Source organism: Centruroides sculpturatus, unplaced genomic scaffold (assembly GCF_000671375.1).
Source record: "Centruroides sculpturatus isolate CEXI.00-Female unplaced genomic scaffold, Cexi_2.0 scaffold508, whole genome shotgun sequence".
Classification (NCBI taxonomy): domain Eukaryota; kingdom Metazoa; phylum Arthropoda; class Arachnida; order Scorpiones; family Buthidae; genus Centruroides; species Centruroides sculpturatus.
Genome location: NW_019384691.1, coordinates 341,073 through 369,011, shown reverse-complemented (window position 1 = coordinate 369,011; position 27,939 = coordinate 341,073). Strand labels below are relative to the sequence as shown.

At 34.9% G+C, this 27,939-nt stretch overlaps 3 protein-coding genes across 4 annotated transcripts; 1 reads left to right on the top strand and 2 right to left on the bottom strand.

Moving 5' to 3' along the window:
- Positions 1-2,678: 2,678 nt before the first annotated feature.
- Positions 2,679-10,286, top strand: LOC111627338 (protein FRG1-like). The gene is made up of 8 exons (XM_023370898.1): positions 2,679-2,816; positions 4,980-5,062; positions 5,496-5,621; positions 6,214-6,383; positions 7,893-7,997; positions 9,380-9,471; positions 9,551-9,661; positions 10,165-10,286. The coding sequence occupies exons 1-8, from the start codon at positions 2,758-2,760 to the stop codon at positions 10,199-10,201; spliced, it is 783 nt and encodes a 260-aa protein (XP_023226666.1). The 5' UTR covers positions 2,679-2,757; the 3' UTR covers positions 10,202-10,286.
- Positions 10,287-12,765: 2,479 nt separating this feature from the next.
- Positions 12,766-19,883, bottom strand: LOC111627339 (kynurenine formamidase-like). 2 transcript variants are annotated; one of them, XM_023370900.1, is made up of 4 exons: positions 19,476-19,883; positions 16,704-16,913; positions 16,175-16,622; positions 12,766-15,308 (listed from the first exon to the last, which is right to left on the bottom strand). In XM_023370900.1, the coding sequence occupies exons 2-4, from the start codon at positions 16,883-16,885 to the stop codon at positions 15,174-15,176; spliced, it is 765 nt and encodes a 254-aa protein (XP_023226668.1). In that variant the 5' UTR covers positions 16,886-16,913; positions 19,476-19,883; the 3' UTR covers positions 12,766-15,173. The 2 variants fall into 2 exon arrangements, with proteins under 2 accessions (XP_023226668.1, XP_023226667.1); XM_023370899.1 differs by lacking the exon at positions 12,766-15,308 and having other exon boundaries at positions 15,327-16,622.
- Positions 19,884-21,741: 1,858 nt separating this feature from the next.
- LOC111627341 (kynurenine formamidase-like) lies at positions 21,742-27,924 on the bottom strand. The gene is made up of 3 exons (XM_023370902.1): positions 27,527-27,924; positions 24,814-25,023; positions 21,742-24,732 (listed from the first exon to the last, which is right to left on the bottom strand). Exons 2-3 carry the CDS (start codon positions 24,993-24,995, stop codon positions 24,150-24,152), a joined length of 765 nt encoding a protein of 254 aa, XP_023226670.1. The 5' UTR covers positions 24,996-25,023; positions 27,527-27,924; the 3' UTR covers positions 21,742-24,149.
- Between the last annotated feature and the right edge of the window lie 15 nt (positions 27,925-27,939).

Here is a 27,939-nt window from a genome sequence, read left to right as displayed (position 1 = left end):
GGGGACCGCACGGTCTCGAGAATAGTTGCTTCATTTTATTTAACTACAAAAGCCTCCGCTTGTGCCATACTTGACAAAACCGTGTTGCGGTGTCCTTTATTAATGTCCTACTCGTGTTCCTCGAGTCTAATAGGTAAACTCCTTGTGACTTCAATACAGTCCTTCTTAACTCCTAGCTGTTGGTTTTCAAACGGAATTTTATACACGCTTGCTTTTTCTTCCTTCTTAAGCTTGTCGTTTCTGAGAACACTATACGAATTAGGAGCTCTTTTGTAAACAATTTTGGAGTGTTTCTTTTTGTCTGAAACTTGCTTCGTGATGTCCTTGATGTTTTTATTATACGTGAACTTGGTGATTTTTAACTGATTTGCCCGGGTTCTTAAGCTTTTGCCTCTTTCATAACTTTTAATTAGCCCTTCTATTGTACTCTTCCTATAACCCAAGTTCGAAGCTACATCTTTGATCCTATTAATCTCCTTAACCTTGTCTAGTACATTAGAGCAATAGGAATACGCTCTTCTAATGAGTCCACGAAATGCTGACATTTTGTATCCATACGGGTCATTCGAATTAGCTGGTATGTAAAGAGAGGACTGTGTGTCGATGCGGATGGATTAGCTTCTGCGTGGAAGTTCTTCATAAAAGAAAAATTAAAATATACAAATTCTTAGTCCCCATCTGCCCTTAAATTGCGATGCCTTTTTATGTATTTATTTTATTTTTGATCTATTTGATTAGTATTATTTATATTGTTACGGCTTCAACGTATTTACTATATTTATTTTTGTTATTGATTTGTTAATTTATTTATTTTTCGTTTTATCTTTGAATTTATAATGATCGAACGTTCCATTTAGTACAGTTTTGAAATACGTTCGAATGCCAGTTCGGCCGAAGATGGCCTATTCCATTAGGCTGAAAACGTTTGTGTTTAATTAAATAACACCTTCTATCGAAGTCGTATTAAGTGTTTTTAAAAGAAGCCGAGTTTGATATTTAATTATCAGAGTGATTTTACGTAATGAGATTTATACGAGTGTTCGTATCTGTCAAAATGTTTGTTAATTCAAGCAGTTTTCCGGATTTATTTTTCACGTTTGTAACACCTAAATGGGGTCATTTTTCTATAAGTCCTTCCGGGAGGCATCTCTCTCGACGGATCGCTCACTGGCGCGATGCCCTAATCCGAATAACACAAAAGAAAATGGGAACAGTCGCGGAAAAACTTAAACACAACAAACAGTGTAGTAAAATAATTTAATGAGTCGACATTATTCTGTAAGAATTTAACATACTTTCAATGAATTTCTCGAGAAAACATATTTCCCAGAAGTTTTTGAATTATTATTTAGAAAATTATAAAATTAAAAAAAGCGCGACCCCCCTTGACGCGGCCGAAGTTGCCATCTGTTACCTGTAAACACAAATATCTATTATTTTTAAATTTCTTACCCAAGCCGGGACTCGAACCCTGGTCCCGGAGCACGACAGTCCACTTCCCTCCGCACGGGCCCGCCAGGTCGCGCTGTCATAACCACTTCGGAACTCATACTTAACCTATCCAATTTCGAAATTTCTCTCCGTTGCAACCCGTCGGCCCGGGTTGAATTTTTGTCGATGCCTAACGAGAATTTCCCGTTTTTGAAAAACATAATCGTGGCTATTGTATCGTCCGAAATTATTTTTTTTTTATTTTGCACAAACAATATACAGTTTAACCCGATTATAACGTCATCGGATGTAACGACAATCCCAATATAATGTCAAATTTTTATCGGTTTCACGATTTTACTATACTAGATAATGTTAAAAAAAACCTACTNCCTGTTTTTTTTTTTTTTGAGATTTTTGGTGACCTTTTTACATATTATCTGCATATAATACATAGTTTATCTGTTATGAATGAATCTAATAATAATTATTTGTTGACATGGTTTATGAAAATCACACAAATAAATAAGTAATTTGTATTTTTCAATACAATATGGTATTCTCGATAGATAAGTCATAACAAATTGGTTGAGAATAAGATTGCTGAGAACAAAAATACTGTTAATTTACATACATGCATATAAATTGAAGTAAACAACAACAGATTATTTGAATGTAAATTTTTTATCTTTATATAGTATAAGCTAGTTAGATTATCTTTTACCTATTTCTATCTATTCCAAAGTAACAACTGTTCTCAGTAATGTTCCTCTTTAATAAATTAATAGAATATTATAAATTAGTTATATTATATATTTAAAATGAATATTTTGATTTTTATATTTAATATTTTTAAATAATTGAATCAAAGAAAGTTCAAAAACATTCCTAAATAAATATTCTATGCCTCTAAATGTCAAATTTATTTATTGAAAAGATGCTCATTTATACAAAATTCTGAATTGAATGTTTTCTGAATTCTTTATTTCTATTTCTTTTGTAATAATAAACAACAAATTATATATATATATATTTGTTGATAATGTAATAATTAGATAAATTAATAATCTGTCATTTAATTTTAAAAAATTTAGGAAGAAGAATAAAAAAGCCAAATCGAAACGAGAGGAAGAAAAAAGAAATAATCAGATCGATGAAGAAGATATCTCTTCGCACGGTAATGAAATTTATGGATTAATTTAAACTTTAAATTTTTAAGTGAGGAATATATTTAATTTAAATCCGCGCGGAGCGTGACGAGCGCTTTCCCTTCGACAGCGACATAGTGGTGAATTATATCGAAAATAAGTAATAAATAAAAACAAAATGACAGAATATTCGAGTGTTCGTCTAGGAAGATTGAAGTTTAAAGGCGATAAAAAGAAGTAATATCGAGTTTTTGAGTATATATTATTATTATTAATTGATTATGACAGTTACCAAATAAAAAATACATGTTATCTGGTATAAAGTTCATTTATTGGTTTATATTCTAGTGTTATACGAGTTGGCAGACATTGACTGTATGTTTATGTGTGTACAGTCGACCCCCTATAACACTGTTGATTTTTCCGTTTTATATGAATTCCATGTTGTACGAGTCGCTTAGATTTTACAAATACGTGAGCTGTTCACAGCCCAGCACACGTATTTGTAAAATCTAAGTGACTCGTACAACAAGGAATTCGTATAAAACAGAAAAATCAACAGTGTTATAGGGTGGTCGACTGGTAGTCATGTGCTTCAGTGCAAGCAATAGTGAGCACCTTGGGGCAAGACCACACTTCTATGACTATATAATCGAAGCCGGTTAATGTCCAGGGTCGTAGACCATCATGGCGGCTCTTCCTGTTTTAGCCTCGAAACCAGACCGCTTTGGAGACGACGCGAGCGAACGGCGGCAGTTGCTGCGCCGCGGCAGCGCCGGCGCTGATTCCAGCAAACAAAAGCAAACAGTGGGGACGCACGTTCTAACCTAACCTAACCTATTCTAATAATATAAACGGTAATAATTATGATAATTTATTAGAATAGGTTAGGTTAGGTTAGAACGTGCGTCCCCACTGTTTGCTTTCTTGTCTTTGCTGGAATCGGCGATCAGCCGCCATGAGTGTACGTATCTGGACTTTAACCAAAATAACAAAATAACATGTTTTTTTTTTTTTTTTACTCACCTTTGTCCGCACTCATTCGCCAACTCTGGCGTGACGCGCAGGCGCTTGCGTCGTCACGTCACACGTCGCGCAGGCGCTTGCGTCGTCACGTCACACGTCGCGCAGGCGCTCGCGTCGTCTCCAAAGCGGTCCGGTTTCGAGGCTAAAACAGGAAGAGCCGCCATGATGGTCTACGACCCTGGACATTAACCTCGAAGCCTATGTGGTCACCTGGGCTAAATAGTTAAATGCGATAGTCTTAACAGAGTGATGAGTCTCCCAATGGCAGTAGGAAGTAGGCCGATTTTAGGGGGGGTCATATCTCACCAAGGGTCACGTGTAGTGGTATGGTTTCTTTGACTTTTGCTCCTGCAGGTAAGGACCCGGCAGTGTCGTTCGGAGGTGAAATCGTACCGATTCGAATATATAAACTGACCTTTAATTGTGAATAAAATGTTGCTTGATTATTTGTATATGTGGCTTTTAACATATGTATATTTAAATACACTGATAACCTAAAGAAATTTTAAATGACAAATTTGGTCAAAGAGTAATGGGCTTTAATTAATTAACAGGATGATTATGATGATAAATACACTATGGAAATTTATGATGAAATAAATTATTTCTATTGGAATTATGACTAGTATCAATAGTATCAATCACTTGGCTGATCAAAATAAAACAAATCCCTGTAGTTTTTTTTTTTTTGAGATTTTTGGTGACCTTTTTACATATTATCTGCATATAATACATAGTTTATCTGTTATGAATGAATCTAATAATAATTATTTGTTGACATGGTTTATGAAAATCACACAAATAAATAAGTAATTTGTATTTTTCAATACAATATGGTATTCTCGATAGATAAGTCATAACAAATTGGTTGAGAATAAGATTGCTGAGAACAAAAATACTGTTAATTTACATACATGCATATAAATTGAAGTAAACAACAACAGATTATTTGAATGTAAATTTTTTATCTTTATATAGTATAAGCTAGTTAGATTATCTTTTACCTATTTCTATCTATTCCAAAGTAACAACTGTTCTCAGTAATGTTCCTCTTTAATAAATTAATAGAATATTATAAATTAGTTATATTATATATTTAAAATGAATATTTTGATTTTTATATTTAATATTTTTAAATAATTGAATCAAAGAAAGTTCAAAAACATTCCTAAATAAATATTCTATGCCTCTAAATGTCAAATTTATTTATTGAAAAGATGCTCATTTATACAAAATTCTGAATTGAATGTTTTCTGAATTCTTTATTTCTATTTCTTTTGTAATAATAAACAACAAATTATATATATATATATTTGTTGATAATGTAATAATTAGATAAATTAATAATCTGTCATTTAATTTTAAAAAATTTAGGAAGAAGAATAAAAAAGCCAAATCGAAACGAGAGGAAGAAAAAAGAAATAATCAGATCGATGAAGAAGATATCTCTTCGCACGGTAATGAAATTTATGGATTAATTTAAACTTTAAATTTTTAAGTGAGGAGATTTAGATGATCTTTATTTTCAGAATTTAAAATTGGGAAATAATATGGATAATCTTATAGTAATCTATTTTAGGTAAAATATATTCATTAAATATTTAAAATTATGTAATAATCACTCAATGCATTTATTAATTATATAATAAAAGGAATTCAATGACTTTAAATCCATAATTTTAAAATTTATTTAATAGTTTAAACAATTTTCAGTTGTAGAGTTTTCAGAAGTTTATATTTATAAATATAATTTTATTAAATTTCTTTAAAAATTAGTCATCATAATTATTAAAGAATATAGATGCGATAAATTATAATAAAAATTTACTAAGATTAAATTTCCTGAACACTCTCTGAGCAGAATTTAATGAAATACTTTTGTAATCTTAGGTGGTTGGTGGCCCGTGAAGACGTTTGACGATTTTACAGGAGCAGTTGCAATCGAGTTGTCTCCTCACTGTTACATTAAAGCATTAGACAATGGTTTATTTGTACTCGGTGGTCCTCACGTTGGAGGTAAATTTAATTATAAAAGCTTAAACTTTTTATAAAATGTGCAAAATAATTTATGTTTTAAGTTGATTGTAACCTCTTTGGTTATGCATGCAATCTTCAATAGATTAGTGTTAAAAGTTTAGTGTGTTTTGCTGAACAATCTGCCATTTTATCTAACTATAATAAGGCTAATTTAATAATTAGATACAAAGTAATTTGACTATAGGAGGTAGACGATTAGACCACTGTCTAGTCAAATTATATTATATGTAAAAATTATTAAATTAGCCTTATTATATCCTGATAATACAGCAGATTGTTTAGCATTAATTAAAAATCAGATCTGTGGATTTATTGTTTAGTACTTTTTCTCAGGGAAAATTCTTTTCAAAAAATTTCCTGAAAATGAAAGTAGATAGAACCAAACAGTTTTTTGCATTAGAATCCTGTTTAATTCTTCTGTTAACATACAGTTCAGAATTTTGAAAATCTGTTAATTTTCTACAAATTTTGGAGAAAGGATTTTTCCATAGAAAAAACATTAAATTTTTAACATCATCTGCTGGAACCTGCATACAATTAACTTTAATTAAAATCACTTTTATATGTGAAGGTGAAGGTCCTTCTCCCGAAGAAATTTTAACAGCTATCAGATTATCAGATACAAAAGTCGCATTAAAATCCGGTTACGGCAAATATTTAGGTGTATCTGTCGATGGTATAGTCATGGGACGATCTGACGCTATTGGAGGCTTGGAACAATGGGAACCTGTATTTCAGGATGTGAGTATTAAATTTTTTTGTCTTTTACAATGTAAATTTATTAACTTAAAAGCCAATTAAAATTTACTCAAATATATTTTCTTTTTATTGATTATTAAATAAATATTGAATACTATTTTTGTTTTTGCATACTGAATTTAATTAAATTTTAATCTATCTTACAGTATAAAATTCAACTCTAGTTCTTATTATCCAAAAACTTTTTCAAGTATTTCAGCTTTACTCTTCATTTCTGAAGCTTTAAAAGTTTATTTCACTTTAATTAAGTACAAATCTATTGATTTAATGAAGCAGATTTTTTAAAAATTGAATTAATAGATTTGTACTTAATTAAAGTGAAATAAACTTTTAAAACAAGAAAATTCAATGTTCAGCGGTTATTTACTTGATTTAATGAAGCAGATTTTTTAAAAATTGAATTAAGTAAATAACCGCTGAACATTGAATTTTCTTGTTTTAAAATAACCAGAAATCGATCTAATTAAGTATCATTAGATTTTCTAGTTATATTTAATTTAGCTTACAAAGCTTAGAATAAGAAAGAACTGAAACATGGCAAATTATTGGATTATCAACTATGAAGCATCCATTTTTCAGTGCACTTTGCATGCGTATAATGGAAATGACTACACTGGGGGTGTCACATTCTTCTACATGGTTTCTGAGTTTTGATGAAACATACATTAAGCACTTAATGCTTTTTAAGCTCTGTAAAGGTTTAAATGTGGCTCGGGCTACAAGAAATATCAGGGACATTTATGAAAATGCATTGAGCAAACAGAAGTGTCGTCGATGCTTTGCAAAATTTCAGTTTGAGGATGTCAGCCTTAAAAGTCATCCATGTAGAGCTACCCTAGTGTAGGTGAATGATGAGACATTACAAATCCATATGGAATCCAACTTGAGGGAAATATTACATGAAATGGAAGAGATTTTGAAGTGCTCTCCTGAGACAGTACAGAAACACCTGCAAGAATTGGTAAAGCCTAAACAATGATATTTGAATGTAAAGAGTTTTTGTCAAACAGTAAAAATTTTATTTGTTATAATATTCGAGGAAGATTCTTTTTGACGTTTTATTCATAATAACTCAAAAGTGAAAAATATTTTGGACCGAAACTACTTTTAAACTTTATTAAATTAAAAATACCTCTTTAATTCTATTAGTTAAATTTAAAAAATTATTTGTTTACTTTTTTTTTATAAATTCTGTTTTGTTTTGCTAGCAAAATGCTTTTAAAAGTTCTTCTAGATTAGATTGTTTATTTATTTTATAATATTAAATTGTTTAATGTACTTTCTCACCACACTGAGTTGTATATACTTCAAATACACAACGATCTACAATTAACCAATAACGGCATGAAATTCTTCAAACAATTGGCAAACGTTTTCGATTCTGAAGAAGAGCCCAGGAGGGGAATTGAATACGTTCGCCAATTTTTTGAAGAATTTTATGCCGGTTATTGGTTAATTGTAGATCATTGTATTAAATTGTTTATTTTACAGGACAAATTGGCAATTCTCGGTTCCAATGATTGTTTTATTTCTGTAAACGAAGAAGGTGATATTGTAGCTACAAATAAAAAAGTGACAGAAAATGAAATTTTACAGGTAAAATAAATTTTTGTATCTAAATTTTGCTTAAAATTTTATAATTTTTTATGACTATGAACATAATTTTTTTTATGNCCGAAGTTGCCCCGGTCTCCCCTATATTTTTTAGTTGACTGATGAGGGGCTTTACGCCCGAAACGTGCTGTTGTCACGTATCAACTAAAATGATGGAAATAAAGCCAAGTGTTTATTTATAACTCAAATGTGAGTTCGAAGTCCAATAATTTTTTTTATTGTAAATTTTTAATTATATTTTAGAATATTTGAATAATTTTTATTTTATAAAATTTTTTCTGATTGAAGTATAATATCTTACAAACATCACAAAATTTCCAAATTAATGGTTTGAATAGTAATGCTAGACTAATATTTGATTCATTCTATTTGAAAACATAACATGGAATGTAAATAATCAAATATCAAACCATAGGATTATGGAAGAGGTTCAAAGAATTATGAGGGAGTGTCATCACATAAGAAATCAAGGTTACAAGGCTGCAGCCATATACGATTCACATTTAAATTTAGTTATATCAAGTAGAAAAAAATTGTTTGTTCATAAAGTGATAGTCGACTCTGCCATCATCAACTCTAGAAAAAATTATAGTAGATTTGATTATGACTAACATTTTATCAATGTGTATTCTGTCATTTGTGATTTATTTAAATAAGTAATCAAAAGATGAGTTTATGGAAATGCTTTCAGAATCCAATAACATTACTTTTTATCTAAAAATATTTTTTTAAAAAAAACCAGCAACAAGTTACTTAACTTCCTTGGCAACATTTGGTAGCATCATATGTTATATTTTATTTGAAAATCTTTTTATATTTTTAATTATTATAAAATGGCAAAAAGCTTAATTTTGACGGTAAAGATGGGTTTTATATGAAATTGTAAATACTAATAATGAGTAAAATCATCATTAAGGTGTTGGCCCAATGCTCCAAGGGACCCGGGAACAAATCTGGATGGTCAAAAATTACCAGGAATTTTTTGTGGGTGGTCTGTCCCAGATTTGGTGGACCCCATCCCTCACCATCTGGCCAAACCCCATAATTGGCTTGATTGAAAGGTCCTCTTAGTTGGCCATAGGACAGAAAGAGCAAAAAAAATTATTTGATGATCAAAGTTTTAAATATAATAATATGAAAACTTTTCATAATATTTATATTAATTCAATTCTTGATCAGAAATCGCATTATTTTTAAGTTACATTGTTGGGAGGGATTCCTGTATTTATGCATATACAAAAACTATGCATAAATGCAGATTGCGTAATAAAATTAACTTCTTCATATTAACTGGATTGATAACTATAACTAAATACACCAATCTAAACCTCAATAATCCCAGTAAATAATTTAATGTTTTACAGGTTCGTTCCATTGCATTTAAGGATAATACCGAAGGTGACAACAGGCCCGACGAGGAGAAAGGAACGTTACAGGAATGCGAAGTAAACTATGTGTAAGCAAAATTTTATGTCTTGTAATTAAAAATTTGCATAATAAAATAAATTTTGACAAAATGATTATTCTGTTGATAGGAAAAAGTTTCAAAGTTTCCAAGATAAGAAAATTAAAATTAGTAAAGAAGACAGGAAAAATTTAAAGAGAGCAAGAGAAGAGGGAAATCTTCACGAAATATTACTGGACAGGTTAGTATATTGCAATTATATTTATAACAAAATCAATGTTAGATTTTAATATGGTGTGCATACTAAAGTCCTTATACACTGACATGTGTGAGCAATGCACAATATCGATACATAATAACAAATGCGCCATGAAGACATAGGAAAATGAGAAATATACATTATAAATAAACATGAGAATATGCAAATCAATGCACAAATACTCATTTTACTGTCTATTCAACATGCATGTTAGCATTTCACACTTTCTATACACATTATTCATGTACTCAGGATATCTTTCCTATTAAATCTGACACACCCTATGACATTGTAATTGATCTTTTTTCTGTACCATGTGTCATTTTTGAGAGAGGAATGCTAACTTCCAAATTTTACCACAAGGGCTGCAATCTCATCTCAGCACAGTCACTTTATATGTGGGTATATAAGGACTTTATTATGACCCTGTATATATATACTGTACATACATATATAAATTTTTATATTTATTTTTTATTCTGTAGAAGAGCAAAAATGAAGTCAGATAAATTTTGTAAATAAATCATCAAAAGAAAGATTTAATTTCATCTCAGCAGTAATTGTAATTCTAATATAATAATTAAGGTTTTTAATAAAAAAAAAAAAAGACAGTTTTAGTTCATTAATTCTTGTATTATAGCAGTTTTGTTACATAACTTGATACGTCATTTATTAAATTTAAAAGTTTTCAAAAATATTTTCATAAAGACCTGTTGTTTAATGATTTAAACTGCTTATTGGATTCATCAGGAGATAGATAAAGCCAAACTGCAAACATTAATTACAGTATTATAATTCTATACGATAGACCTACTTATTGTTATCACACTTAGTGAGTTCCAAAGCTTACAGGTTAAAATACACGTATTGTAATTGGAGTTTCAGTTATAGTCTTTATTAGTTTTCAGACAAATAGGCAAATGGCTGTCTTTTTGCACTATTCACCTTGATATTTGGCCAATAATGCATAATAACCATCAACCAATGCTTTAAAAGTTAACCATTTTGATTGTTATTTGCTTAGCAGTTTAAATTGTTGGTATTTATCACTTCCATTATACATCAGCTGTTGTTAACAAGGTACATACAAAAAAAGGCTGGCAAATTACACTACATGAATTATTATTAATTATTAACAACAACTAAGTCTTTAAGGTCTTCGAGTCATATATTTTTTTGTTGGAATAAATTTCTAAAAATCAGAACTTCTGCTAATTGTAGACTTAATATTATCGGTCAATTATTAGCATTGATATTGACAAGTCCAACAGTGTTTACAGTAAGTGTTTTTACTTCATTTTCTATTATTATTTACACATAAACAGCTCATATGACTGGATGCAGTTCAAATAAACACACCAACACTCAAAACTCAGCAGCAAAAAGCACATTTAATAGGCAAATGTTAGTCATTTACATCAGGTTTTAACTTGCTTAAATTTCTAATAAAATATAAACAGATTTTAGATTTTAAAAATACATTTTTAGTCTAGAACATTTTATTACAGAATAATAATAATAGAATTTAATCAAATTATCTGCCTGAAAATTACTTTTTGGACCAAAAAAAAGATATTTGAGAAATTCTTTAATTTGTGATGATCAATGTTAAAATTATCAACAATTCACTTCATCTTTGCAAAGCCAATTTTTTGCTATTAATATATTTAATATCGAATAAAATCCTCGAACTTCAAAGACACACAGTGGTACCTTATAATAGTTCCTCCTTAATTCACCAGAAGGCACATCAACGGATGAGAATGTAAGGCCCCAGATTTTATAAAAGTAACGATGTTTCGTCTGCTGGATGCCATTTTCTGGTCATTACTCAATGCATGTAAAATGCGATCCTTTCTTTAAAAAAGGATTTTCCTGAAATAAATCAATTTTAATTGGTCCCGGAATCGAATTCGGACGAGTCAAAAACCCCAGGGCTTTTTCAGGAGGGTGGTCGGTCCCGATACGTCTGTGGGTAGTAAGAGGGCAGCGGCGCCCGCAGACAAGAAAGGGTGCACAAGCTATAAAAAAGGGCATCATACATTATGCAAGAAGCTTCAAACTATTCTTCACCGCAGGATTAGCGCTTCCCTAAGGTGGCACGAGTTGCAATCCGACCTAACTTGGCCTTGAAAACAAAGGCTGTTCCTTGTTTTCAAAGCCAAGTTTTCGTCAACATACGACGAAAGTCACATGGCACAATGGACAAATACCGTTTTTTAGTTTACATTTGCAGAACAGGTTAGAAGTCATAGATTTTCGTTGTTGATGGAATTTGAGTCCTCTTGGGGATTAGGAAAAGGGAAACACAGACAAAAATGGGAACACGTGCCCAATGTACATACATGCACTCCTGTAAGAGGGCCTATTNCTTAACATCGATGAAGTAGGTTAATAGCGATATACTAATATACTAATTACATGGGATATAATAATATACTACACTAATAATGGATTTTTTCATACTTTTCAATTATCCGACCAACCCCAGTCCCCAATTAGGTCGGATAATCGAGGCTCTACTGTAGATGCAAAGAGTGGATGAAATTAGAAGTGTTCACCGAAGAGAAGGATAAAAGAAAAGGATGGGAACTCATGCGATGCCATAATCACGGACAGGAACAACAAATCACTATTGGTACTTCCTTTGAGCAAGTCCGAATCTCACCACGGAAAGCAATCATTGTAATGTACTGCTGGACGCACCAGATGAAACGAGATAAGGCAATCTACGAATCGTCGCACTAATCTATACAACAGCCGTCATTTCTAAGCAAATTATAAACCGTGGGAGCCCTTTTGTACAGTAATCTTGTATTCTTGTAGTCTGCAATTTCCTTCATGATATTGGACATTCCTCTTTTGTAAGTGAACTTAGTAACTTCTTTGTTCGTATTCTGCTTTGTCTTCTTTTTATTAGGATCTGACTATGAGCTTATTAACTCCTCAATAACTTTTGCTCCAAATCCTGACAATGGTCTGTAGATCAGGTTGAAGATGTTTGTAAAACAATAAATATTGGTTCTCAGAGACATGTATTTGTGTGTGTGTGTCATAGTACAATATTTAAAGAATCTGAGTATATATTGAAAAAATAAAATTTATATTTTATTCTAAATACGTAATACGCATACAATCAAATCAGGATATAGCATCCATGGAGTAAGTATACATGGAGTGGACAGTGAGGACAAAATCATGTTCAACTGCTGCGAGCGATCCTGGCTGTTGGGGTGTACACTATCGCCTGCATACCAACCGATCAATGCATCGCATGTTGAGACCAGTTACATGTTTGACTTTTCATCTGTTCTCAGGTCGTTATTTTTCTCCATATTTTCTAGATACACTATTAAAATCATACTTTAGATTGTTATTTTCATGTTAAATGCTCTTTTTCTCTATGAATAAAAATATACATTAACAGTTATAGTTTATATTTATCCTAAACTTTTGACCAGCACTGCAGAGAATGAAAAATTACTAATGCTGTACTGAATATACTGTATGGAATTATGTAATTTGTATATACAGAAGTAATTATATAAAGTAATTTTTATTTTTAATTGCTATATTTTCTTTCTTTAATAGATTGTTTTTTATTTTCATTACAGGTTATTTTAAATTTTAAGTTAAATCCTAAACTTTTGGTCATCTGCATATAGGCCTATATTCTAAAATAGGTTTTGTATTGTTACATTTCTCTAATGTCTGATTATATTCAGTATGTACGATGCTGCTGTATTTTTAAAATCAAATACATTATGATCCTTCGTGAATCTATCATTATGGATTATAGCGTAGCACACAAATCTTTTTATCTACTGTAAACAGTATAACTGTATAAGGCTACAATACAGAAGATTATATAACTTTATTAATAATTTTAAGAAAATAAAATGATAAAATGGTTACATTCATTTCCACGTGATAAAAATTTAAGAAGAGAATGGGTAACCAACCAGCCATACATGTGCATCCAGCTAGATAAAATAACATTCCCATCATAATTCACAAGTCCATACAGAATTATTACTTGCAGATAGGGTTGGGATGGCTCGACATTTGTCTTAATTAAGGATACGAGTGTTTTGTGACAATTTAATTAAAATTTCACCTACTTTACCATTTGAAAAATATAAGAATCAATACTCGTATAATTAAGAATTTCTTGGCAATCTTTTAATAGCTTGGCTTTACTTTTAATAGGGTATTCAAATATTGCTGGATATTTCAAAGGTGGCATTCTCTCCTGTCATTATTTCACGATTTTGTAGTACTAATCGATGAAAATAAATTAGAAAACTTTTTTAAAGTATAAAATTACTAACAAAATGGGCGTTATGAACGAAATTTCTATTGGTAATTTCAAAATCAATTCAATTCTTAATTCTATAGTTCTGCAGTTTCGTAGATCTAGCATTTCTCAATGGTGGCGCTTCAGTACGAATAACCCTTATAATATTTTCTCCTTAATTCACCAGAGGGCACATCAACGGATGAGAATGTAAGGCCCCAGATTTTATAAAAGTAACGATGTTTCGTCTGCTGGACGCCATTTTCTGGTCACTACTCAATGCATGTAAAATGCGATCCTTTCTTTAAAAAAGGATTTTCTTGAAATAAATCAATTTTAATTGGTCATGGAATCGAATTCGGACGAGTCAAAAACCCCAGGGCTATTTCAGGGGGGTGGTCAGTCCCGATACGTCTGTGGGTAGTAAGAGGGCAGCGGCGCCCGCAGACTATAAGAAAGAGCATCATACATCATGCAAGAAGCTTCAAACTATTCTTTATCACAGGATTAACGCTTCCTTAAGGTGGCACTAATTGCAATCCGGCCTAACTTGGCCTTGAAAACAAAGACTGTTCCTTGTTTTCAAGGCCACGTTTTCGTCAACATACGACAAAGTGACATGGCACAATGGACAAATATCGTCCTTTAATTTCTTTTATATTTGCAGAATAGGCTAGAAGTCAAAATTTCGTTGGGTCCTCTTGGGGATTAGGAAAAGAGAAACACAGACAAAAATGGGGACACGTGCCCAATGTACATACATGCGCTCCTGTAAGAGGACCTGTTTTAGCAAGCTCATCACGGGTTCGGCCAGACCCGTAATGGGGCAGCCGGATGGCGAGAGACGGGGCCCAATGCATCTGGACGAAACACTCCCCGAAGAAATCTATTCGGATTCGATCCCGGATCCCTCGGAGCTGCAGGCTATCATCCTAACCTGTTGGGCATCTAACAATGGCTTTTATCTATCGTTTTAACAAAAAATGGCGACCCATTATCACGTGTCTCGGAAGAGCAAACATACATTACAAAAGCCACGGAGAAACGTGTTACTTTTATATCTAGGTCTTTACAAAAAGTAGTTTAAAAAATGACGTTAAATTGACGTAACGAACAACCGCGTGTTTTGAAGCTACAGATTTATACATTTATATGCGATACACAGCGTACAATTAAATTGTGTTAAAAATAAAAAATCTATTCCGAACGTAATTTAGCAAACACTCGAGCATGACCACCACTAGCATTAGTAATCTTGACAGGCATGGCGTATATAGTAGCTCCTTTGGTAGGCAGTTTATCCACATTAGCTAAAACTTCAATGCCATAAATGTTAGCACNACATGGCACAATGGACAAATACCGTTTTTTAGTTTACATTTGCAGAACAGGTTAGAAGTCATAGATTTTCGTTGTTGATGGAATTTGAGTCCTCTTGGGGATTAGGAAAAGGGAAACACAGACAAAAATGGGAACACGTGCCCAATGTACATACATGCGCTCCTGTAAGAGGGCCTATTTTAGCAAACTCATCACGGGTTCGGCCAGACCCGTAATGGGGTGGCCGGATGGCGAGGGACGGGGCTCGATACATCTGGACGGAACACTCCCCGAAGAAATCTATTCCGATTCGATCTCGGATAACTCGGAGCTGCAGGCTATAACCCTAACCTGTTGGGCATCTAACAATGACTTTTATCTATCGTTTGAGAAAAAATGGCGATTTATTATCACGTGACTTGTTTCAGCAAACATACAGTACAAAAACCACAGAGAAACGTGTTACTTTTATATCTAGATCTTTACAAAAATACTCTTGTCATAATGCAAAGTTTAGCTGGCGGCGCTAAATCAAAGTATAACTTAGCGACGCTAAGTTATACTTTCGTCCAGAAAGTGTACACTTTTATGTCAAACTGACGTCATCTCTCCGGTTTTACAATAAACAAGTTTAAAAAAATGACGTCAAATTGACGTAACGAACAACCGCGTGTTTTGATGCTACAGATTTTACATTTATATGCGATACACAGCGTACAATTAAATTATTTTTTAAAAAAAATCTATTCCGAAGGTAATTTAGCAAAAACTCGAGCGTGACCCCCACTGGCATTAGTAATCTTGACAGGCATGGCGTATATAGTAGCTCCTTTGGTAGGCAGTTTATCCACATTAGCTAAAACTTCAATGCCATAAATGTTAGCACTTAGCAAAGTCACGTGAGCGGGATAAGTTTCACTCGCCATTTCATCGAGAGAGAGAGTTTCGACCCCCACACCATAAATACTTGTGTTGTTAACCAACCATTCTGCAGCTTCTCGTGAAATTCCTGGCGTGTTTTTGAATTCGCTTCCATTCACGAATTTCTCCTTGTCGTTCCAGAATTGGCCCCATCCCGTCTTCAGGATTAACACGCTACCGTCCGGTATTTTACCGTTGACATTTTCCCATTCTTCCAAATCTTCCGGCATCAGGTTAGACACCGACCCGTTCGCTATTCTGTAATTTATATCGACCACTACGGCGGGGGCAATGAAGCGTTCGAATGGAATTTCATGAATACACCATCTACCCTCGGCGAAATGGCACGGTGCGTCTAAGTGTGTTCCAACGTGAATGCAACTAGATATGTCTTCATTTTGATACCTAAAGAATGAAACTGTAAATTATTCTTTCGGTTTAAGTAATTTAATTAAATGTTTCGAACAATTTATGCATCCGACCTACCAATAGCCATTCGGCTGGGTGCCATTGTACAACACAGTGACGTTTAATGGGGTAATGCCGGGATAAACGGGTATATTCTCGTTTAGTTCGTATGTCATGTCCAAATATTCCGCTCCTTTTGCTGTCCAAACGCAATATGTCTTCAGTAGGAGGACGTACTTTATAATAGAGACTATTCCCATTGTTATACAGTATTGTTTCGGGTGTTATCTATAAATAAAAAAGGCGTTTAACCATCATCGTATGTCTACAATCAATATACTGTACGAGATGGCTGTTAATTAAGTTCGATATATTAAGTTCGATATACAACTAAACAGAACTGTCACACGTGTCAGGTGTGTTTATGTAATCGTATTCCTAAGAATGTGGGGTAAGATTTTCCCGCCTAGAAAGGGAAAAATTGTGCGCTCCATTTGGTGTGTCGGGTCGGTGCTGACCAGGGTGTGTAGCTGTGTGGCTGGTAAGGAACCAGTGTTGTGCTTAATTAATTGTCGGGTGCCAGAGTGTTGTCCACTTGTGGAGAAATTAAAGTTCAAATACATTTTTGTTGTGTTATAAAGAACTTATGTACTGTGTTTAGAACGTGTAAATGGGAACATTTAAAACATTTCACAGTGGCCGTAATTAAAGTTTTCCTATTCAGAGTACTCAGAGTAGCTGTAATCAATAAGCGGTTTGACACCAAAGTTTGTGTACCCCTTATTGGTGAAGACATTTCTGAACGGTACTATATAAAGTTGGTGTCGTTTGTATAGGGCAAGGCGACACGTGGGCGATCTGCCGAAGGAAGAACTTGTATGAGAAATTGACCCTTATTTATGTATTACAAACCCAAAGGAAACACGAAAACCAAGTGGAAGTCCTTTGCTGAAGCACGATCCCACGACCAATGTTTATAGTTTCATCACTGTAGACCAGTGTTTCTCAACCTCTAACGAATCGTCGCCCCCTTCACTACAAAATTCCGATGCCGAGGGACAAGGCTAATGCCAAATTCGTACTGCATTGAATAGACTAGTGACAAGTATAATGTTATTTTTATAATTATTGTACGATATAACGAATAAAATATCTAATTATTCTTAATATAATGTTTTACTATATCGCCCAGAAAATTGTTTTTCGCCCCCCAAAATATAAATTGTTGCTAATCGCCCCCTGAACATGGAAAAACGCCCACATGGGGGCGATATCGCCCCCGTTGAGAAACACTGCTGTAGACTAAGCCGAATTCATAATAAATCCTACCAGTGGAGAAGTTGATGAAACCACCAAATCCTTACCGATGGCCTGCCTACCTGGAGTTTTCCGGGTTTTCGTCATGTGTGTAACACCTCAATAGAAGCCAGTTTTCCTCACAAAACGTCCTCCCGTCACAGAAACTCCCCCTTGTCAGATCGCCCGCTCGTTGCTTTGCCTTAACCGGAACGGATTTCGTATACTGAGCTTTCTTCATTTCCAGAACAAACCCTCCGTAATTTTGGTTAAATATTAAAATAATATTTCAAGAAATATATGTAAGTAAATTACAAATTTGTTTACTTTTTTCTCCTAAGATAACGATAGAAATGTGTTGGATTGCATAAGCTAAAAGTTTATCTCTAGTGTCAAAAGTTATCGCCAAGAGCACACAAAAATAGTGTAAAGTATTCGTATATATATACGCAATGCGCTTTATTTTACAGTTAAGAACAATTAGGGCAGATTGTAAAGGCAATCAAATCTCGATATAGCGATCTCGTAAACAGCGAAACTCTCGCAAAGCGCTAATGCCTACTTGTAAACGGGCCTTCCTCTTACGTATTACACAATTCTTCTGTATCTGTGAATTATCGAATTATTATACTGTATAATATATAAACACCACATTGATTTCTCGACCAATTGATAATTCTACAGGAAAAAGATCATAGCCTCTATATAAACAGCGAAATCGTTAAAACACTTGATAAATTTTAACCCTCTTCATATTGCAGGCACCGAGAACGCATTTTTCCATGATCATCGTGGATTGGCCACGCCCGTGGACTTGTTACTCTGGGGCCCCCAAAGTGGCAGGCAGGAATCATAGATTCATTCTTCACCCATCAATTTCCCTTCTTGTTTTTACAGTACAAATTATTCTGGTTGCCAGCACCGTGGGCCTGACCAAACCCGTGGAGCCTGGAAAAAACGCCATCGTAGTAATCAGAGTAGAAAGAGTTTATTATGCAATCACTTATGAAACACAGAATATAACATGTGGATGTCTTTAAATGAACACACACAAATGCATTCCTTACTGGAGGCGATGAACGAATTTAAGATGTACAAGGCGCAGCTGCGCCTTCTTCTGGAGATTTTCCCACAGTACCACAGGAAGTAAAAAATTTTGTAAGGTCTAATATTTCCTTACTGCACCCCCTCTAAGGATTTCTGGATCCACTACTGCGTACAAATGTACCACAAGGTCTTTTTTTTCTAGTGTATTTTACACGGAGACTACTGAATTCAGTGTCTACAATAAATTCGCGTCCCCGTCCGGTAGACCCTATCGTTTATAAGGCACATTGTTTTTGGGTATCTGCGTCTTGGACATTTAAATAGGGCTTTTTTTGTTCTTAATAGATTTAGCTATGCCCCTTAACCAGGGATGGCCGGATGAGAAAAGAGGGTATCGACATAGCGAAGTAATAAACAAGATATTTATGTAGTGTTTATATTTAATTTAATACGAGTTAATCAAACTAGAATAACGCGAGGAATAATTTAAAATACGAATTGCCTTACCAAGTAAATCCGCCTAAAATCTACGTCCGTGTGTAACTTCCACACCTCTTACGTCCCTATTGAATAAATAAAGCGTTCCAAAAGTCGAAATTTTGTTTATGAATTACGACGTGTGACAGACGGGTTGTTAAATTCAGCGCTTTGCTATCGCTGCAGCTAAACTGTTGTTAAACTCTTGGCTGCACACTGCTTCACGTAAAGCAAACGCTTGAGTTCGAGGATATTTCTACGGTACTTGAAGCAAGGTTCTAGAATATAAGGTTACCTCACACAGCAGGTTTAGCCACTTCCTGCCAAATTCCGGATATACGTCATCTGTAGTCGAGCCGTGGTCGAGCCACCGCTTTACAACAGTTAGCGAGGGAAGAAAATTTTGGGATTTCACTATTTTTGTTACTTTGTTGAGAGTTTTAGGATTCTTAACTATCCTGATATAATTCAGTTACATGCAACCCTGCTCTGACCCGTGAATCAACATCTGCCTCTGTTGAAGTACGATCTGTTTTCTTGGCCTTTTACGTGGGCAGTTTTCTTTAGTCTTTGCCGTTGCGTCTTTAGAATATGTGGCCGGACTGCCTGTAAAACGGGCGATAGGCTTAGCGGAGAGAGCGACCCGACTCCCGATCGCCATCGCCGGAAATGACGTGGGCGATTCTTTACAGGGCTATATCTCGTAAAGAGTCGCGCGTAGGGGTATGGTTCCTTTGGCGTTTTTGTTTCCAAAGTTCAAAAGTTATATTTACGATTTCTGGATAGCCAGATTTTTTGCCTTTCAGTATTTTCTGAATAGTTTGCACATTTTCACCGCTAGGCGGCGCTACTAGCAACTACGGTGTCGTCTGCTTAATTTTCTATTTTCTACGCATCAATTTTGAAAATGAACTTCCTTAACCCCTTCCATCACCAGGTATTTATTCAACTCTCTCTCTCTCTCTCTCTCTCTCTCCGCGACAAAAATTAGAATCTCTGTATCTTCTCCAATTTATTCTTGATTAAATCCTTATTAAGTGCTAATTGGAGTCTGGGTCCGTTCCATTTGATGTCTCTCGATCGGCTGACATTATGAATCCGAATGTCCATTTACGGGACCGTTCGCGCGACGGTGTGACGTCATAAAATCGCTGTCTCGGCTTCCGTATTCCGCGAAACACGATAGTGTCAATCCTGACAGGGCACTAAAGAGGTGCCGACCCTTAGGTCACACTAGCATTAGAAGTAGTCAAAGATAAGGAAACATGTATCGAGTGGTTACAAGATCAGGGTATCCTTTGTAAAGCAAAAAGTGTAATACAGTAGAGCCTCTATTATCCGACCCCCGATTAACCGACACCTCGATTAACCGACCGTCCTAGTCGACAAATTTCAAATGTCCGCTAGTGATGTGGCGCTACAATATTTGGCTATGTCTTGGCTACTTTAATATTATTTTTAGTGTTTTAGCTGGCAACACTCATTCGACCATGAAAGGGAGCTAGTATTTAAACGAGGCTTAATTTTCTAATTTTTAACGATACAATAGCGACGATTATTATTTAAAAAAATTTTGTTAGGCTTAACATCGATGAAGTAGGTTAATAGCGATATACTAATATACTAATTACATGGGATATAATAATATACTACACTAATAATGGATTTTTTCATACTTTTCAATTATCCGACCAACCCCAGTCCCCAATTAGGTCGGATAATCGAGGCTCTACTGTAGATGCAAAGAGTGGATGAAATTAGAAGTGTTCACCGAAGAGAAGGATAAAAGAAAAGGATGGGAACTCATGCGATGCCACAATCACGGACAGGAACAACAAATCACTATTGGTACTTCCTTTGAGCAAGTCCGAATCTCACCACGGAAAGCAATCATTGTAATGTACTGCTGGACGCACCAGATGAAACGAGATAAGGCAATCTACGAATCGTCGCACTAATCTATACAACAGCCGTCATTTCTAAGCAAATTATAAACCGTGGGAGCCCTTTTGTACAGTAATCTTGTATTCTTGTAGTCTGCAATTTCCTTCATGATATTGGACATTCCTCTTTTGTAAGTGAACTTAGTAACTTCTTTGTTCGTATTCTGCTTTGTCTTCTTTTTATTAGGATCTGACTATGAGCTTATTAACTCCTCAATAACTTTTGCTCCAAATCCTGACAATGGTCTGTAGATCAGGTTGAAGATGTTTGTAAAACAATAAATATTGGTTCTCAGAGACATGTATTTGTGTGTGTGTGTCATAGTACAATATTTAAAGAATCTGAGTATATATTGAAAAAATAAAATTTATATTTTATTCTAAATACGTAATACGCATACAATCAAATCAGGATATAGCATCCATGGAGTAAGTATACATGGAGTGGACAGTGAGGACAAAATCATGTTCAACTGCTGCGAGCGATCCTGGCTGTTGGGGTGTACACTATCGCCTGCATACCAACCGATCAATGCATCGCATGTTGAGACCAGTTACATGTTTGACTTTTCATCTGTTCTCAGGTCGTTATTTTTCTCCATATTTTCTAGATACACTATTAAAATCATACTTTAGATTGTTATTTTCATGTTAAATGCTCTTTTTCTCTATGAATAAAAATATACATTAACAGTTATAGTTTATATTTATCCTAAACTTTTGACCAGCACTGCAGAGAATGAAAAATTACTAATGCTGTACTGAATATACTGTATGGAATTATGTAATTTGTATATACAGAAGTAATTATATAAAGTAATTTTTATTTTTAATTGCTATATTTTCTTTCTTTAATAGATTGTTTTTTATTTTCATTACAGGTTATTTTAAATTTTAAGTTAAATCCTAAACTTTTGGTCATCTGCATATAGGCCTATATTCTAAAATAGGTTTTGTATTGTTACATTTCTCTAATGTCTGATTATATTCAGTATGTACGATGCTGCTGTATTTTTAAAATCAAATACATTATGATCCTTCGTGAATCTATCATTATGGATTATAGCGTAGCACACAAATCTTTTTATCTACTGTAAACAGTATAACTGTATAAGGCTACAATACAGAAGATTATATAACTTTATTAATAATTTTAAGAAAATAAAATGATAAAATGGTTACATTCATTTCCACGTGATAAAAATTTAAGAAGAGAATGGGTAACCAACCAGCCATACATGTGCATCCAGCTAGATAAAATAACATTCCCATCATAATTCACAAGTCCATACAGAATTATTACTTGCAGATAGGGTTGGGATGGCTCGACATTTGTCTTAATTAAGGATACGAGTGTTTTGTGACAATTTAATTAAAATTTCACCTACTTTACCATTTGAAAAATATAAGAATCAATACTCGTATAATTAAGAATTTCTTGGCAATCTTTTAATAGCTTGGCTTTACTTTTAATAGGGTATTCAAATATTGCTGGATATTTCAAAGGTGGCATTCTCTCCTGTCATTATTTCACGATTTTGTAGTACTAATCGATGAAAATAAATTAGAAAACTTTTTTAAAGTATAAAATTACTAACAAAATGGGCGTTATGAACGAAATTTCTATTGGTAATTTCAAAATCAATTCAATTCTTAATTCTATAGTTCTGCAGTTTCGTAGATCTAGCATTTCTCAATGGTGGCGCTTCAGTACGAATAACCCTTATAATATTTTCTCCTTAATTCACCAGAAGGCACATCAACGGATGAGAATGTAAGGCCCCAGATTTTATAAAAGTAACGATGTTTCGTCTGCTGGACGCCATTTTCTGGTCACTACTCAATGCATGTAAAATGCGATCCTTTCTTTAAAAAAGGATTTTCTTGAAATAAATCAATTTTAATTGGTCATGGAATCGAATTCGGACGAGTCAAAAACCCCAGGGCTATTTCAGGGGGGTGGTCAGTCCCGATACGTCTGTGGGTAGTAAGAGGGCAGCGGCGCCCGCAGACTATAAGAAAGAGCATCATACATCATGCAAGAAGCTTCAAACTATTCTTTATCACAGGATTAACGCTTCCTTAAGGTGGCACTAATTGCAATTCGGCCTAACTTGGCCTTGAAAACAAAGACTGTTCCTTGTTTTCAAGGCCACGTTTTCGTCAACATACGACAAAGTGACATGGCACAATGGACAAATATCGTCCTTTAATTTCTTTTATATTTGCAGAATAGGCTAGAAGTCAAAATTTCGTTGGGTCCTCTTGGGGATTAGGAAAAGAGAAACACAGACAAAAATGGGGACACGTGCCCAATGTACATACATGCGCTCCTGTAAGAGGACCTGTTTTAGCAAGCTCATCACGGGTTCGGCCAGACCCGTAATGGGGCAGCCGGATGGCGAGGGACGGGGCCCAATGCATCTGGACGAAACACTCCCCGAAGAAATCTATTCGGATTCGATCCCGGATCCCTCGGAGCTGCAGGCTATCATCCTAACCTGTTGGGCATCTAACAATGGCTTTTATCTATCGTTTTAACAAAAAATGGCGACCCATTATCACGTGTCTCGGAAGAGCAAACATACATTACAAAAGCCACGGAGAAACGTGTTACTTTTATATCTAGGTCTTTACAAAAAGTAGTTTAAAAAATGACGTTAAATTGACGTAACGAACAACCGCGTGTTTTGAAGCTACAGATTTATACATTTATATGCGATACACAGCGTACAATTAAATTGTGTTAAAAATAAAAAATCTATTCCGAACGTAATTTAGCAAACACTCGAGCATGACCCCCACTAGCATTAGTAATCTTGACAGGCATGGCGTATATAGTAGCTCCTTTGGTAGGCAGTTTATCCACATTAGCTAAAACTTCAATGCCATAAATGTTAGCACTTAGCAAAGTCACGTGAGCGGGATAAGTTTCACTCGCCATTTCATCGAGAGAGAGAGTTTCGACCCCCACACCATAAATACTTGTGTTGTTAACCAACCATTCTGCAGCTTCTCGTGAAATTCCTGGCGTGTTTTTGAATTCGCTTCCATTCACGAATTTCTCCTTGTCGTTCCAGAATTGGCCCCATCCCGTCTTCAGGATTAACACGCTACCGTCCGGTATTTTACCGTGGACATTTTCCCATTCTTCCAAATCTTCCGGCATCAGGTTAGACACCGACCCGTTCGCTATTCTGTAATTTATATCGACCACTACGGCGGGGGCAATGAAGCGTTCGAATGGAATTTCATGAATGCACCATCTACCCTCGGCGAAATGGCACGGTGCGTCTAAGTGTGTTCCAACGTGAATGCAACTAGATATGTCTTCATTTTGATACCTAAAGAATGAAACTGTAAATTATTCTTTCGGTTTAAGTAATTTAATTAAATGTTTCGAACAATTTATGCATCCGACCTACCAATAGCCATTCGGCTGGGTGCCATTGTACAACACAGTGACGTTTAATGGGGTAATGCCGGGATAAACGGGTATATTCTCGTTTAGTTCGTATGTCATGTCCAAATATTCCGCTCCTTTTGCTGTCCAAACGCAATATGTCTTCAGTAGGAGGACGTACTTTATAATAGAGACTATTCCCATTGTTATACAGTATTGTGTCGGGTGTTATCTAAATAAAAAGGCATTTAACCGTCATCGTATATCTACAATCAATATACTGTACGAGGTGGCCATAATTAAAGTTTCCCTATTCAGAGTACTCTGTAGCTGTAACCAATAAGCGGTTTGACACCAAAGCTTGTGTACCCCGTATTGGTGGGATTGAACCGTTCTGTAATGTACTATATAAAGTTGATGTCGTTTGTATAGCGAGAACTTGTATGAGAAATTGGCCCTTATTTATGTATTACAAACCCAAAGGAAACACGAAGACCAAGTGGAAGTCCTTTGCTGAAGCACGACCAATGTTTATAGTTTCATTACTGTAGACTAAGCTGAATTCATAATAAATCTTACCAGTGGCAAAGTTGATAAAACCACCAAACCCTTACCGATGGCCTGCCTACCTGGAGTTTTTCGGGTTTTCGTCATGCGTGTAACACCTCAATAGGGGCCAGTTTCCCTCACAAAAAGTCCTCCCGTGAGAGAAACTCCCCCTTGTCAGATCGCTCGCTCGCTGCTTTGCCTTAGCATTTACACACAACAGTGACCGTTTGGTGTCAGTGACGTCGAGCACAGCACAGTAACGAGTATTTACACACAACAGTGACGTTTCCGTGCTGTCAGTGAGTGGTCATAGACTTTACTGAGGATGAATTGGCTATGATAGCTATATGTTTGGATGAAGAAGAAAAAGAAATGCGATCAAGAAAGCGCCGCAAGTGGGTACATCAAGCATGGATAAAACATATCAACAGAATGAGTGTTTCATATCCTTTATAAAAAACTGAGATGACGAATCTATATTTATTGAATATTTTCGAATGTCCCAACATGCATTTCATATTTTATTAAACAAAACAGAGAAAATATTCATTTTATACCCAGTGTCCGTGTATTTCGAATGAGATAAATCAAATAAAACAAGGTGTTGATGCACCATTTCAATTAAATGTTCGTCATCCATTGGAAAACAAATTTTACCGTCAGTGAAAATGTCGTTCCCGTCAAACGTACTTTCACGGTACGGTCACGCCACTGCCACTGCACAGCACCGTGACAGACGAGTCTGGACAAGTTGGTTTAAAGCTAGGTCAACGATTTCCCACAGGCAAAAATTCACTGCACTGTGCCGGACTTCACTTGTGTGTAAATGGACCTTTAACCGGAACGGATTTCGTATACTGAGCTTTCTTCATTTCCAGAACATACCCTCCGTAATTTCGGTTATTTAAATATTAAAATATTATTTCAAGAAATATATATAAGTAAATTACAAATTTGTTTACTTTTTTCTCCTAAAATAACGACATGTGTTGGATTGCATAAGCTAGAAGTTTATCTCTAGAGTCAAAAGTTATCGCCAAGAGCACACAAAAATAGTGTAAAGTATTCGTATATATATATACGCAATGCGCTTTATTTTACAGTTAAGAACAATTGGAAGTTTGATTGTAAAGACAAACAAACCTCGATATAGCGCTCTCGTAAACAGCGAAACTCTCGCAAAGCGCTGATGCCTACTTGTGAACGGATCTACCTCTTACGTATTATACAATTCTGTATCTGTGAATTATCGAATTATTATACTGTATAATATATAAACACCACATTGATTTCACGACCAATTGATAATTCTACAGGGAAAAGATCATAACCTCTATATAAACAGCGAAATCGTTAAAACACTTGATAAATTTTAACCCTCTTCATATTGCAGGCACCGAGAACGCATTTTTCCATGATCATCGTGGATTGGCCACGCCCGTGGACTTGTTACTCTGGGGCCCCCAAAGTGGCAGGCAGGAATCATAGATTCATTCTTCACCCATCAATTTCCCTTCTTGTTTTTACAGTACAAATTATTCTGGTTGCCAGCACCGTGGGCCTGACCAAACCCGTGGAGCCTGGAAAAAACGCCATCGTAGTAATCAGAGTAGAAAGAGTTTATTATGCAATCACTTATGAAACACAGAATATAACATGTGGATGTCTTTAAATGAACACACACAAATGCATTCCTTACTGGAGGCGATGAACGAATTTAAGATGTACAAGGCGCAGCTGCGCCTTCTTCTGGAGATTTTCCCACAGTACCACAGGAAGTAAAAAATTTTGTAAGGTCTAATATTTCCTTACTGCACCCCCTCTAAGGATTTCTGGATCCACTACTGCGTACAAATGTACCACAAGGTCTTTTTTTTCTAGTGTATTTTACACGGAGACTACTGAATTCAGTGTCTACAATAAATTCGCGTCCCCGTCCGGTAGACCCTATCGTTTATAAGGCACATTGTTTTTGAGTATCTGCGTCTTGGACATTTAAATAGGGCTTTTTTTGTTCTTAATAGATTTAGCTATGCCCCTTAACCAGGGATGGCCGGATGAGAAAAGAGGGTATCGACATAGCGAAGTAATAAACAAGATATTTATGTAGTGTTTATATTTAATTTAATACGAGTTAATCAAACTAGAATAACGCGAGGAATAATTTAAAATACGAATTGCCTTACCAAGTAAATCCGCCTAAAATCTACGTCCGTGTGTAACTTCCACACCTCTTACGTCACTATTGAATAAATAAAGCGTTCCAAAAGTCGAAATTTTGTTTATGAATTACGACGTGTGACAGACGGGTTGTTAAATTCAGCGCTTTGCTATCGCTGCAGCTAAACTGTTGTTAAACTCTTGGCTGCACACTGCTTCACGTAAAGCAAACGCTTGAGTTCGAGGATATTTCTACGGTACTTGAAGCAAGGTTCTAGAATATAAGGTTACCTCACACAGCAGGTTTAGCCACTTCCTGCCAAATTCCGGATATACGTCATCTGTAGTCGAGCCGTGGTCGAGCCACCGCTTTACAACAGTTAGCGAGGGAAGAAAATTTTGGGATTTCACTATTTTTGTTACTTTGTTGAGAGTTTTA